General features: G+C 38.8%; 1 protein-coding gene across 6 annotated transcripts in view; it reads right to left on the bottom strand.

The window, feature by feature from the left end:
* Positions 1 to 13,984, bottom strand: part of EPB41L4A (erythrocyte membrane protein band 4.1 like 4A) — a 133,148-nt gene that overhangs the window by 28,240 nt on the left and 90,924 nt on the right. For 3 of the 6 annotated variants that reach the window (XM_032675281.1, XM_032675287.1, XM_032675284.1), the window contains exons 10-13: positions 13,310 to 13,401; positions 12,268 to 12,345; positions 7,947 to 8,092; positions 1,973 to 2,054 (exon numbers count right to left, since the gene is read on the bottom strand). In XM_032675281.1, coding sequence (XP_032531172.1) covers positions 1,973 to 2,054; positions 7,947 to 8,092; positions 12,268 to 12,345; positions 13,310 to 13,401 — 398 coding nt within the window. The remainder of the gene's footprint in view (positions 1 to 1,972; positions 2,055 to 7,946; positions 8,093 to 12,267; positions 12,346 to 13,309; positions 13,402 to 13,984) is intronic. The other 3 variants (XM_032675283.1, XM_032675286.1, XM_032675285.1) reach the window with 2 other exon arrangements.

The raw sequence follows: 13,984 nt of genomic DNA, 5'->3' as shown, positions 1-13,984 counted from the left end.
CCAGACAGCTGTTGAATTTTCTCCAAGGATGGAGATTCCACCACATCCCTGGGCAGTCTGTGCCAGTACTTAGTCATCTTCATAAGGAAAAAAGTGGGGTTTTGATATTCATAGAGAACCTCCTGTGTTTCAGTTTGTGCCCATCACCTCTGGCTCTGTCACTGGGCACCACTGGAAAGAGACTGGCTGTGTCCTCTTTATGCCCTCCCTTTATTTAGATACCTCTTTATTGTTTTCTGCTCAGTGGCCTCCCTTCAGCATGAAAATCATAAACTTTCTTTTAACTTATAATCATTATTTTCTAAGAATATTGGATTCGATTTTCCTCAAAATGAGGAAGAAATTAAACTCAGCTCTTGTCCTAGTTAGAACAGCTGGGACCAGTTCCTCACTGGATGGGTGTAACCCAAAACTGTGTATTCTATAGCCTTCCATGCCATTTCCCAGAAACTGTTATCAATAGACCATTTACACCATCTGCCCAGAGCAGCCTGACTCCTCAGGCTATAAACTGGGTGTTAAGAGGCCTGTGAGATAGGAGGGTGCCCTCTGTCCTCACACTCATTGTGGAACTCCCTGCCCTGAGGGAGGTACTGGGCATTCCTGCCTGAACTGGCGAATATATAATCTTGGGAGTCTTGGGACTTTTTTTAACCACTCATGGGATCCAGAGGAAGACTGCAGAGCACTACTCTCAACCAGACTGCAACTACCACTCTTGACCAGGCTGCAACAGCACCCTCACCAACAGGTTTTCCCCTCTCCTTTTACTTTGGACTCAGGGGGCCCAAAGAACACCACTCTGTTCATGCCCCAGGATGCTGGGTTATACATTTGGGTTTTGTGGGTTAAAACCAGCACAGCTCTTCTTCTGGAGGTCAACTGTTCTAAATATTAGGGAATAGAAAACACTATTCACTAAGTACTTTGCGGTAAATATTTTAGACCCTTCTTAAGACGTCAGTCTTAAGACTGTGAAGCTTGTGAAGCCCATACCTTCATTGCAGAGACAAGTCCAGAGTTACACAGTTAAAAAAAACAAAGAAACAAAAAAAACAAAACCAAAAAAAAACCAACAAAAAACCAAACCAAACCAACCAATCAAACAAACAAACAAAAACAAAACAAAACCAACCAAACAGAAAAAACCACAAAACTGTCAGGGCTACTGAGGATGCAGAGACAGACATTCAGGTAACTAAATAAAAAAGTGAGGTACGGAGTTTTTGATTCATTCTTTTGTCAGATCACTCTTTTTCTGATTCAGGCAAACAAATTCCACCTAAAATTAATGGTGGGTATATAAACTCCTTTCTGGAACTGAGCCTTACCTCTTGCTTTCAAATATGCCTAATAATTAGAGATGTGCACTTCAGCACTAATAAGTAGACACAGCAGACCACACAAATTCAGAGGAGCCCTAGCAAATCACTACTTCTATGGATCAGGAAGAAACACTCATGAGTTTTGTAGGAATTGGACAGTGTAATGGCTAATCAACTGCCAGATTAACAGCAGTGCTGGAGGAGAGCCCATGCTAAGCTCCTCCCTGCCCACACACCCCAAGCACAGCTTGCCTAGTTCAGTGACAGAAGACCCCTGCCCTGAGGGCTCTGACAGCCAGCCCACAGCTCTCAGGCAAGGGACTAGTAAGACTATCCTGACCAGTGCCCCTTGGGTCATTAACAGTTTGTTTCCTACTTAACCTGGAACTGTCTGCCTTCCCATTAACTTGTGCTGATTTACAGTTTCCAAACCTTGTGTCTCTTGAAATCCCTGTTCCACACTCATCAGAAGATCAGGGTTTTACAAAATCAATTACTGGGCAACACTTTCTGACCTTTGACAGCAGATCAGATGGTACTGAACTCAAGGGCAGGATAAACTGTTACTAAATATTACTAAATGTGTTCCTCTATCCAATGCAATATGAAATCTCTTAAAAGCTGTAAGGAAATGCTGGTATACACACCTTTTCACTGGAGAAGGTGCAATAATTTTGGTGGTTCCTTCATTTTCCCCATTTGTTGAAATCTGGCTCATGTTTTTAGAACCTGAAAAAAGAGCCAAAAACAGAACAGTCCTGTAGCATAAATGCTTGCACATCTATTCAGCATAATAACATACTGAACACAGGGCAGTATGAGAAATAAAATGACACACAAGATATCTGGTGTATGCTCTACTTGCTAAGGGTCTATAAGGATCACACTTTTGTGTCTCATCCTTAATTTTAATGGTACCAGATCACAAGAAAGTTTAACATGGGGTGCATTCATTACTCTTCCACATAAGACAAAGTGTGAAGATGTTGCTCTCAAAGGGATATTATGTCATAGTCAACAGAAAGGAATTCCTTGCTCAGTCAACAATGAGAAGAAAGGTGTGAAGAGAGTACAGGTTTGCTCCTACTGGTGCTATGATGTCACTTCCCAATAATTCTTCCTCTGACCTCTAAAAGCAGAAGAATGTCTACAGCCAAAAATCACAAATAAATAAATATAAAGCAGATAAGAACAGGAAGCAGAAACTTCCAACCTTTAAGGAAGGTACTGGTAATGAAATGAAAATGGATTAGGTCACAATTAAATTACAAGGCTATCTAAGGACTTCTCACCATATTTTTTTCCATCTAGGTACATTTAGCTTGCCCTTCCCAGGCCATCAAATCCACAAGATAAAATAGCGTGGACCACTATAATAGCGTGGTCCACAAAAGTATTGAAATCAGCAAAGATATGACTTTTTCAAACAAAAGAACTAATTTCAGCACATCAGTTTTTGGAGCACCCAGCTCTAGTAAGTCCTCAAAAAAGAAGCAGGTGCTTCTCATTGTTGGTTTCTATTCTATTATTTTAACAAGTATTTACTTGAGGGAAAACCAAAGATACAAAAACCGAAGACAACATACCAGTGACTACTGCACACAGGCACAATCTACCCAGAAATACGAAATAGGTTTCTACCAAGACAAGATCTCATAATAGCTGTGTTTGATATCACTGTTATCCACAACAAGGACCTTGGATTTGATTTTTTAAAAAAAGAAAGCTCTTGCTGTGCAATTCTTTTGTACTAATAACAAGCTCAATCAGGAGCTTTCTGTCCACACTTACAGTATGTACCACCTGTTGTACCTTTTACTAACTACAATACTGTTCTACCAACCCATGTATGATATAGATTACTTAATATAAAAGAATAGATTCCAGAAAACCGATCCAAATGCTAACACCATGGGAATAATTTATCTATATCACTGTTTCTTGCATGCCAAGGTAATAGGCTTCTCCAGAATACCTTAGATAACCTGAAATCTCAAACATCTTATTTGTAGGAGGTTTTCCTGGTTGTTTACCTTTGGTCAGATAAGGTACTCTCAGTATTGCCTGCACTGAACTTTCCCAATAAGGTGAATGCACACACTTCAGTTCCCTTTTATGGCTATCTTAGTGCTGATTTGTGCATTCAATTCAAGCAGATTATTACATTTTTTAAAACTCAAGTGTCCAAAACCATAGCAGTCAGTCAAGCTAGTTAGCTTGTCATGCCTGTTTCTTATCAACTAAAGCCATTTAACTGACGTTATCTGTTTGTATTTAAACCTAGTCATGAGAGCAAAGATGGTGTGATCAAACGGAAAACATGCAGTAGGACCATGTACTACTAAGAGCCTGTAAAAATGAATGGACTGTCACAGCCTACTCTGTGATAATATTTATTTTTCATATCAGTTTCCAAGCCTGTAGCCTCAAGGGTTTGCATATCTCACACCCCACACATGAAATGCAGAAGTTGTCACATCCATCCTTTTATAAAACCAGGGATCTAAATTAATTACACTTTAAAGTGTAAAGCTCGAAGTTAATAAATAAGTAAACAGATGAAACCATCCCAAGATGCATTTCCTAAAAATTTAACTTTCAAACCCAATCTCACAATTTTCTGGGAAAAGATTTATGACTTTGACTGTGCCAGACCAACAGTTCTACCTACCATGACTGAGGCTGGTGAAGCAGGGTAATGTCAGGCATCTGTGCCAGTATGTGTGTCAGTCAGAGCAGAGACTGTGACTGCTGGTGATTGCTCAGGGATTATTATAATACAGACAGTACTGTAATTGTAATATCCACACTCAGTTCTCCACCTGGCTTTTAAATCAGAATGGCAGCACTTTTTACACCAGTTTATACAAATACCCAGAGTACAAGGCAGGGACAAATCAAGTCCTCAGCTACCAAACAACAACAAACCCCGAGCAATGTGTTTTCCATTGCTGAATAAACTCAGGTCCATGGCAATAGGTCTGGCCACATCAGTGTTTGTCCTGAGAGGATGTTCCCAAGAAGCTTTTCATGTCCAGCATTCAACCAAAAGAATAATGAATGCTTTCACCCTATACACTGTTGGGAAAGCTGAACACTATCAGCCTTGCCCTAAGAGGGTAAGGCAGAATAACGAGAGATCTTGTTTGAGTTTATGGTTTGCAATTTCAGCAAAATGCAACTGTAATTCTCTTTCAGATGAAACGGGGAGAAAAGTAAATGAAACAAATTACACATATTTCACTTATTTGACTTTACAGAACAAAACAAAAAACCCTTCTCTAACTGAACACCAACTTGAACATCAGCCTGAACATACAGCAAAAAACCCCCTATGCACTAACATAAAAACATAGTTTAAAACTGATATAAAAGCATAGCCATTGAAGTTTCCTGATCTGATTTTTCAACTAACCCTAGAGCAACTGAGATATGAAACGTATTAAGCAAGTGACAAAATGGAGGTTACTGCATTTTAAACCACTGTAATCTGGATTCTAGGAAAATAATCTGCCATGCTGAAGCCAAACTGTCTGCATTGCCTAGGCTATCAGGGGAAGCAATCAATAGCACTGTATTTTATACAAGAAAGATAGTTTCTCTCTGTTCACAGTATTCAATCCCTCTGTTAAAGCCAAATATTTTTACTGAAAATACAAATAATACTTTCTATCATTATCTTGGCACCTACTCAAACTCTTAACCCAGGGTTCACCAAGTGGCTGCAGTCCTAATGAGTTTAGCCTACTTTAATGGACCAAAGAGACAAGGAAACTTTAGTGCTTAGCTCTGCAAAAGATAGCTAAACATCAGCCTTCAGGTGACAGAAAGAATATATACAAAAAGCACATACCATACAACTGTTTATAACACCAGAACATGTATATGAAAAGAAAGAAGGGAAAAGATTTTAATGAGATGCCAGAGGCTAGAGGCTTTAGCACTTCATACACATTTATGTGATGGAGGCAGTGCCAGTTGCATATATTACAGTCATGCATTTGTTCTAATTGTCCCAAAAACACTGCTGTGGCTGGTCCCATTACTGGTACCAACAGACAAGAAAAAAAACAACCCAAACCAGAAAGGCTAATTGAACTGGCTGAAGAATGGAAGCCTTTGATATACTTTATTTTGCAGTCTTAAGAAAAGAGGAAAAAAAGTCAAGAGGCAAGTGAGGAAAGATGCTGAGCTCAGTAAAGGTGGAAGAAAGAGTAATTTGTAAGTTGTTACTGGATTTGGGGAAAATAAATGGAACCCTGATTTTCATTCCATAAAACTAAATTATAAGCCATGCCCAGTTGGATCTTAATTCAAGTGGCATTTCACAGAAAATACCTCAAGAAATACACAATACATGCAAAACTAAAATCACCCTGTTTAAAATGCTGAACAAGGCATATTTAATCCTGTTATCCCATACCAGAAAAGAAACATCAAGAACAAAGGACTAACCATCAACAATATCCACCTGCAGAACCTCATTATGCAAGAGGGATATTTATTTTAAAAAGAAATGTCATATTATTCTCTCAAACATTTCAGTCAGGGAAACTTCTACGTAACTCATAAAATTTATTACACCACCAGGGTAATTTCCAAGATAAAAATTAGTCTGTAAAATAAAATCTACATTGGGTTAATATATTTAAGCAAGTGATGTTCAAAATGTATCAAACAGTCTTGATTTATTGTGTGAAATGGACTTTGCTATATATCCAAAAACAATTTTCAGTGAAAAGGGAAGGATTTATCCTAGTGGCATGCAATAGATTGTCACGCTTTCTGACACAGGGAGGAGAAGTAGCATTAGTCTTCATTCAGCTTCTGAAAGTCTTGTTTAAATGGAGAAAGAGTATTCAGGGTTTATCACTGTGAATAGCCAAAGACAAAATGGAAAAATAAAGATGACAAAATATGCTTATTTATAGGGAAAGATGGAATTTGAATGACACAGCTCTGTTCCTTTAGCCCATACTTTGAGTGGGAAATGAAACAAATTTATTTAACATTAATATCATTTGAGATAATGCACCTGCCTTAGTGGAAAATAACTGCACACTTGAACACATGGGTAATCAATTAAGTTGAACTAAACGCAAAACATCCAGGCGAGTGACAGAGATTACACGACTACATATAAGTAAAACGGTGACAAAGCAGCTGTTTCATTTTAAAGTGAAACAGAGTATTTAAATTCACCAGAAGAGCAAACACAGAATTCTGCATCATGTTACATCAGCAGAAGAGGCTACAGGAAGGTTTCAGTTTTCCTCACAATTTCAGTCAAAGAGACTGAAAAAAAATAAGCACAACACACACAAAAGCAAAACAGAGGCACACCCTTGCAGCAATACAGACTGACTTTTGCTGCCTGTGCTAAGGCAAACATTATTTTCAATTTAAGACCTGACAACTTTACCTCTCAATAGCCACACAAATTTCCACACAACAGAACTGAGGAGTAATGGGGTGGGAAAAGCTGTTTGGTTTGAACTCCTACCCTAAGAATGGGACAGTCCAGATGAACAAAAGTCTAAGTCACTAAGTTCAAGGGTATATGGCTTCTTGACCTTTGAGGCACCCACTTACATTGGCAGACACAACAAAAAGATAACAGAATCAGAAAACATATCAATCCTTCTCCTTTTACACTAAATGAAATAAACTAAAATAAAAATTAAAAAGAAAAATGTTGTAAACTGCTCCTATTTTCCAAGGACTATACTTTTAATTATGTTACATTTCAAGACCTACCGCAGCTAAAAGGCAGAATACACTAGCTTTGTTTTTGAGTCAAAAGACAGCACCCAGAATAAACATGGGAGGTTTCCAGAGATGTATGTCTACTCTCTACTCAAAAATAGATTCTCAAAAGTTTATAGGGGCATATTAATCCATAATAAAGAAATATTTTTGTATTTTAAAGCCAAGTTTTTTCTCAAACAGCTAAGACACATACATACACTTAACTCCATGCACAAGTTCGACTAAAATGCATGTGACTTCTGTCATAGATGAAGCTGAGCATACCCACGTAATCACATGCAGAACTGCAGCTTGACATCTCTATTACTAAACTCCAGGAAACAACCATTATTCTAGGCATGACTCCTGTGATCCATGCTTAATCTTACACAGCTCCTCTAACACCTGTAAAAATTTCCAGCTTTCCCTGACATCTTCAGCACGCAGAATAGGTTTCCAGCTCAGACATTTGAGACATGCTAAAATTGCCAAGGGCGTGGCACTAACTTCTGTTCCACTTAACATCAAAGTAAAGGGATACTGCTCTTGAACTGAGAAGAGGATGCACAAGAGAGACGCCTTGGGTCAACAGCCTGAATAATGGCATACTAACCAAGACACACAGGTATAAAATTCTTTTGTGAGAGACAGGTCTCCTGAAAAGAAACATGTTGTCACTGCCTGTTTTCAAACTTCCCTTTCAGCCTTTACGTTAGACCTACACACATGGGGTTTTATCATCTTTAAGACACAGCAACTGGAGTCTTTATACCCTGTTAGGTTTAGATATAAACACTGACCTAAGGCAAAAGACAAAATGAACCCAAGATCAAATAAGACATCTCTCCACAGGCTGACTAGACAAGGACTTACCTGTTTGTTGTGTTCTTTTGGGGTAAGTCTTGCTGCGACTTCTTTCAATGCTCTGGTCAGGCCGCGGGAGCTGCACTGAGGGGTCTCTGGTCATTCGCAAAGACGTTTTGCCACTTAAAAACACAAAAAAAGTAATGGGAAAACACCTGGAAAAGTTATCAAAGAAACAGGATCTTTAGACTGGAAAAAAGCTGTATGGGTTTTGGGTAGCATGTTTTGTTGCTATTCACTTCTCATCCCACTTCTGGTTCTGCTGAGTAGCACTACCCTGAATTTTGGGTTGAATCAGTTGTTGGCAAAATCATCAAGAGATTAGGCCAACCTCTTCTATATTTTGCATTTTCAAGAGGAGTTAAGCCACTAAAACAAAATGTTGGTTTGTTAGGAATAGTGAAAATAGCATGAGCTTGTCTAACTTAGAATATTCTAACATATGACTTTCTTAAGCAGTTTGATTTCTTCCTGAATTCTTTCTGTAAGTTTTCACCACAGGAAAACATATTTAATATTGTTCAGTTCCAGCCAGTAAGGGGATACTTCTCTGCCATGTAGAATGACAACCTCAAAGACTGCAAAACAAACTGTAATAAAGGACTCTCACTAGCCCAGACCCAAACTATAACAAATTGAGTAAAAGTCCTGATTCCCACCTACAGTAAGGCTCTTCTTCACTGCACAACTTACATAAGCTATTAAGTTTAAATACACTATTTTATGCTCATTTTAATGTTCCTCTCCATGTGACTAAGCGGAATATAGTGTTCATCAAAAAAATGTAAAATAGACCTCATATTCCTCCCCAAAACTCCATTTTTGCTTCTGGAAACTTTCTACACAAAAGAAGTAGGTTTTACTATTAACTCCCTTGACATCTGCAGTTTCATGATTTTGAAGTAACAGGTACTGTAGTAGAAAGTACTAAGCAGTTATATAGGTTTTACATATGGAGACTTCCTGAGTTATGTGAATAGACTCCATTAAATACTGATTGTATTTTCACCAACAGCCCTACATACGTAGTCAGCACTGCAGAAATTTTATCTTCTCAAGCTTGTAAAATAATTAATGGACAAAAATTCCTGAATTCTAACACTACATCACAGTAATGCTTTTTTTCTTTTTGTATTCATTTTAATGGATGCTCCCAAGTTAGCCAGAAAGCGCTTCTGCTCAACTTCTATGTCTCGGAACCATGACAGTCTTGCAAATAGCAGAAGCAGTTTTAACTGGGGAATAGGATCTTCCACTCCCCCTAATACTTCCAAAGTATCTGATCTTAAGACAAGGAAACTGCTTTCCTGAAAACTGTCTGCCACATAATGAGAAATACCTACAAGATTAAAAACACCCCACCCACACAAAAAAAAACCAGAAGACCCCCCAAACAACAGCAACAACAACAAAAAAACCCAAACCAAACAAACAACAACAAAAACAAAACTCAAAACACACAAACAAACACTAACAAGAAACAAAGCAAACAACAACAAAAAAAATAAAACACCACACCAAAACCTAAAAGACCAGCCAAAAGACAATATTATGGTCCCCACACATACACAGACAAATGGTGGGATTATGGTTTCTGCTTTAAGCTAATGATGTGTACAGATACACAACATTGTCACTGCTTTCTGTGCTACAACAGAGTCCGAAGGCAAAGAGGGAAGACAGTCAAAGCTGATGGATATGCAAAGCAAAGAAAAGATTCTCAAATAACATGAAAATGCTGTAACTACTGCACCGATTTATCATTAACAACCCCCATTTACTAGAACACCCACTCAGGTCAGGGGGACTCCACAAGAAATCACTGCAGCAATACAGGGAAGACTTCATACTAGAAGGGAAATACATATTTTAGTGTTTTCTAGATAAAACTAAGATTATAAACACAGCTGTTGGTAATGCCCATCATACCAACATGGCAAGCCATATCACAGGCCACCCTGGAAACTTATTAAAAAAATAAAATTAAACTAAGTGCACCACCAAGAGTGATAGTTCAGACATAGGTAAATGTTTCATGGTATGTTTTCTTTTTAATTTATTGGAAAGTTCTTGTCAGTTCAAAGCTTTCTCCTCCCCAGTACCAGTGCCCTGCTCCAATCTGCTGAAACGGTCCAGTACAGAAAGTTCATCTGCAGTACTCCCATGAACTTCTATTCGCTGTTACAAATGGGGTAGTGCAGGTCAGGATCCAACTAAGAAACCCAAAAGGCTGTACAATCATTTCCCTGTTATCTGCAGAAAGGAGAAGTTGGATCATGCCAGATAATGTTATAACCCAAATAGTCTGGATTACAGAATACATACAGTGATCCTTTTTGAAGACCAGATTCAGTCACACGAGCTCAGACTCAGAACTGGCACTACAAGCAAGATCTTACATCCAAGGGTAACAGCTGAGTATGAATTCTGATTGATTGAGAGCAAGTGTAAAAGAGCTACTATTATACACAGCTATTAGTACCTACCACAGACACTAACTGCAATTCAGGAGCTGCTGGAGAAACTGTTTTCAGACTTGTTTTCACAAAAGTCTTCCTAAGAGGCAGTGTGGTGGTTTGAAACTCCCAAGAATCTAATTTTTAAGTTCAAGCCCCTCCCTCCCACAGTTTGCCCCTGTGAGAGGGTTTAGTGATGGTATGGACTTGATCTCTTTTCACCTCATGTGGAGAGTTTTCAGACAAAACACAACCAATTCATTATTGGGAGAAGGGGAAAATATTTACAGAGGTTTATTTACACCCACATATATATTTACATTAAATTAAATTTCTCCTTTTCTTCAATAAAAGTCCAAGAAGAAAAGAGAAAATCTTTCTGTCACTTCTCAGGCCACAGTTCCTTCATTTCAGTTTTCTTGTGGCACTGATTAGTGTCCTCCACTTTTTCCAAGGCAGCTGATTAAGTATGGCAGTCAGGATTTTGTTCTTACTTTGTAGAAATTCCAACCCCGAGCCCGAGCCTTCGGGGGATTTTCCTTGGAGACCTTCACTTCTCTTGGGTTAGAGCATTTAAGGCAGCTTTCAGTTCAGTCTTACCAAAGCTCTTTTGCTCTGTCTCAGCTTGCCAGCATGATAGAAAAAGCAGCAGCAGCAGAGGGCACAGCCACCTCCTCCGCATTCCGTCCCGGCTCAGCTCTCAGGACGAGTCCGGGTTTTTCAGCTCCTTTCTCTCTCTCTCTCTCTAGCTGCTGCTGCATTTTGGGACTCCCTAAGGGTTTGGAAGTCCAGCCCTCCTCTTCAAGAAGTCTCTGGGTTTTTGGGAAAGTAATACAGTCTTACCCCAAACCAGCTCTGTTGAGTTTTCCTCTGTTTTGTTGCCAGCTCTCCCTCCTGCAGGAACATCTCTGCGTCTTTCAGCCGGCTTCACGTTACCTCTTTGCTACTGGCTATCTTTTGGCTTTTAGCTGTCTCTGTTCAGGACTGCTCCACTGCCACTTTCATTGTCTTCTGCTGCTGCTGACAGTAAGGAAACTTTTCCAGCTCTTGATTATGGGACTCGGTCCAGCTTTGACACTATACCGGGTCTCCCGTAGCCTCAGCGGGGGCTGGAGGCCCTTGGCCCCCAGAGGGGCTCACTGGCCCCCTGCCTCCTCACGGCTCAGATCATGGCCACCTACCTTCTACACTATCTTCACACCCTTCTCTTCCGTTTTTGTGGTTATGTAATTTCCATAGGGCACACGTGGACTATTGATTGGTCCAGTATTATCAGTGAGGCAAACCATTACTATCTCAGAGAAAAGGTTTTTCAAACCACCACAGGCAGTGACAAAGATCTGCCTAACTAATGATTTACTTAATCAACCTTACTCATTATGATCCATGTATTTCATCTATGTATTTCTTGAGTGATGGCGAAAACAGTGCTCCCTATACACTCTTAGGCTGAAGTTTTCAGCATCTTTCATGGCTTATAGGCTTGAACATTCACCCAATTTTGCCACCTATTCCACTCAGAAAAGATACACCCTTGTTTTGGTATTCCCTACTTGTCAGGAAAACCCCTTTAGGATATGAACATAATTTCAGGACCTATAGGGAGACACTGATTTCAAGCACTTCCAAGGCTGCTCTCACTTTGACTGTGGACCTTAACCAGTTCCGGGGATCTGGAGAATGAGAAAAAACATTTGTCCCCAAACTGCCAGACTCCCAAGGAGAGCCTGTAAAAATGGCCCTGATTCATGCTTTGTCTTCAGAACTGCTTTGAGTCATAGTCTGTGTGGGGTTTTCTTTCATTGGAAGGAAAGAGGAGAAAAGAATTAATGAAGAAGGAATGAATTGAAGTTCAAACAATTACATAAATTCACCTGTACCGATGTTTATAACCTATGGATCCAAACTTGCCGACTTTTCTTGACAGAGAGTTTGATTCATTCTCTGGCACTCTGTGTAGTTTGAAAAATAAAACAACAGAGTAAATTACATAGCTAGGTCTCAATTATGGTTCCCTTCCCAATTCAAGAAAAGAGAATACAAACTTTTGACTCGAAAAAATATTATTTTCTGCCAGTTCCTCTTCATCCCTACCTCCAGACAGACTCTTTTGGGGCTGAGAGTCTCCCAAAGCCACCTGTTTATCCCCTCCTCTTTTGACTACATATCTTTTTATTTCAGAGTCAAGTGTAAACTGCTGGCACCAGCAGCCTTTCACTTAATATTTCACAGAAGCAGGAAAACCCACCATGCCACAGTAGTGAGACTGAAGGAGGGATTCTGAGTTTATTACTTTATAGCACTGCTAAAGTCAACCCCAAGCACACCTGGGTTCTAATTAGACTTGCACATTTCTCTTGGCATTTTTGCAACAGTAAAATAAAGTGCTTTGAGATGTGCACCATTGGGAAGATTTTATACACTCCAACAAGTAAGCAAAACATTATGGAAATTCAATGAGTTTTTATGAAAAAAAACAAAACCAAAAATCAACCAACCAACCAACCAGAATTCTGTGCACTGTAGGAAATAGTAGTGTCTGAAATCCAAAGGCCTCACTCAAGCCAATGATGCTACAGAAAATTTGGTGGATAAATATGTAAAAATCTATATGGTAGCTTAAATCCTGCCATATATATTTGTGGACACTTCTGTTAAAGCCTAGTCTGTACAACCTGAAATATTGTTTTTAAAAGAATGCTAAGATAAAAGAAACCACCAAATTACCCTATTTTAAAATCACTCTTTCACATCATTGTAAGAAAAGGGAAGGAGTCGGTTTTTAAGAGCATTCTATAACCACAAGTAAAATTGTGTTTCCAGACAGCAAGCCTGTGTTACAACACTCTGTATGTATAATAAGGTTCTCATTCAGTGTAGTGGCCCTAAGGAAACCACAGTTTCTCTATCACTTACCTGAAAAATGTATGATGCTCTACACAGCATTTCCAGAGATGTTTGCAGGTGACCTTGTTACGTGCTTCAAAAAAGAAGGAAGTTTCATTGCACTGAAAACAAAACAAAACAAATCAGTATTCTTATGAGGGATTCTGCCAGTGAAGTGAATCTCATCTGCTGAACACAATAATCAACCATCTCCTATCAATCCACACATGAAAAGAAAACAATGTGAAGAAAAGGAGGTTCTATAATTCTGTAGAATTCTTTATGTAAAAGAGGTTTACTTTTTGAAAAACACAAGAGGGGTTTTTTTCCAAAAATTATGTTTCTGATGTTTTCTGAAACTTGCAGCTCAGATGTCATTCAAATATATTCTCTTTAACAGTTTACAAAAGGGCAAGAATAAGAGAAAGAAACACAGAAATCCAAAATTTGTGATAAACTAATATGAAGGAAAACCACAGAAAATGCACAAAACATACATATAAGAAGAACCAAGGTTCTGGGAAAAAGAGTGGAATGGAATTTTTTTTAAAAAAAGCTAACCTCAGAATAATTAAAAATGCTAGGAAAAATGTTAAAGTCATAAAATCCACCTTAAAATCTCTTAAGGGAAAAAAAATATTCACAGCTCAGAACCTAATCTCTGGGAACTGGCAGAGAAAAGAGAAGTGAAACATATATAAACTA

The sequence above is a fragment of the Chiroxiphia lanceolata genome, chromosome Z (genome assembly GCF_009829145.1).
Source record: "Chiroxiphia lanceolata isolate bChiLan1 chromosome Z, bChiLan1.pri, whole genome shotgun sequence".
Lineage (NCBI taxonomy): Eukaryota > Metazoa > Chordata > Aves > Passeriformes > Pipridae > Chiroxiphia > Chiroxiphia lanceolata.
Note: the sequence above shows the minus strand (reverse complement) of the source record. Positions and strands in the feature narration are given on the sequence as shown.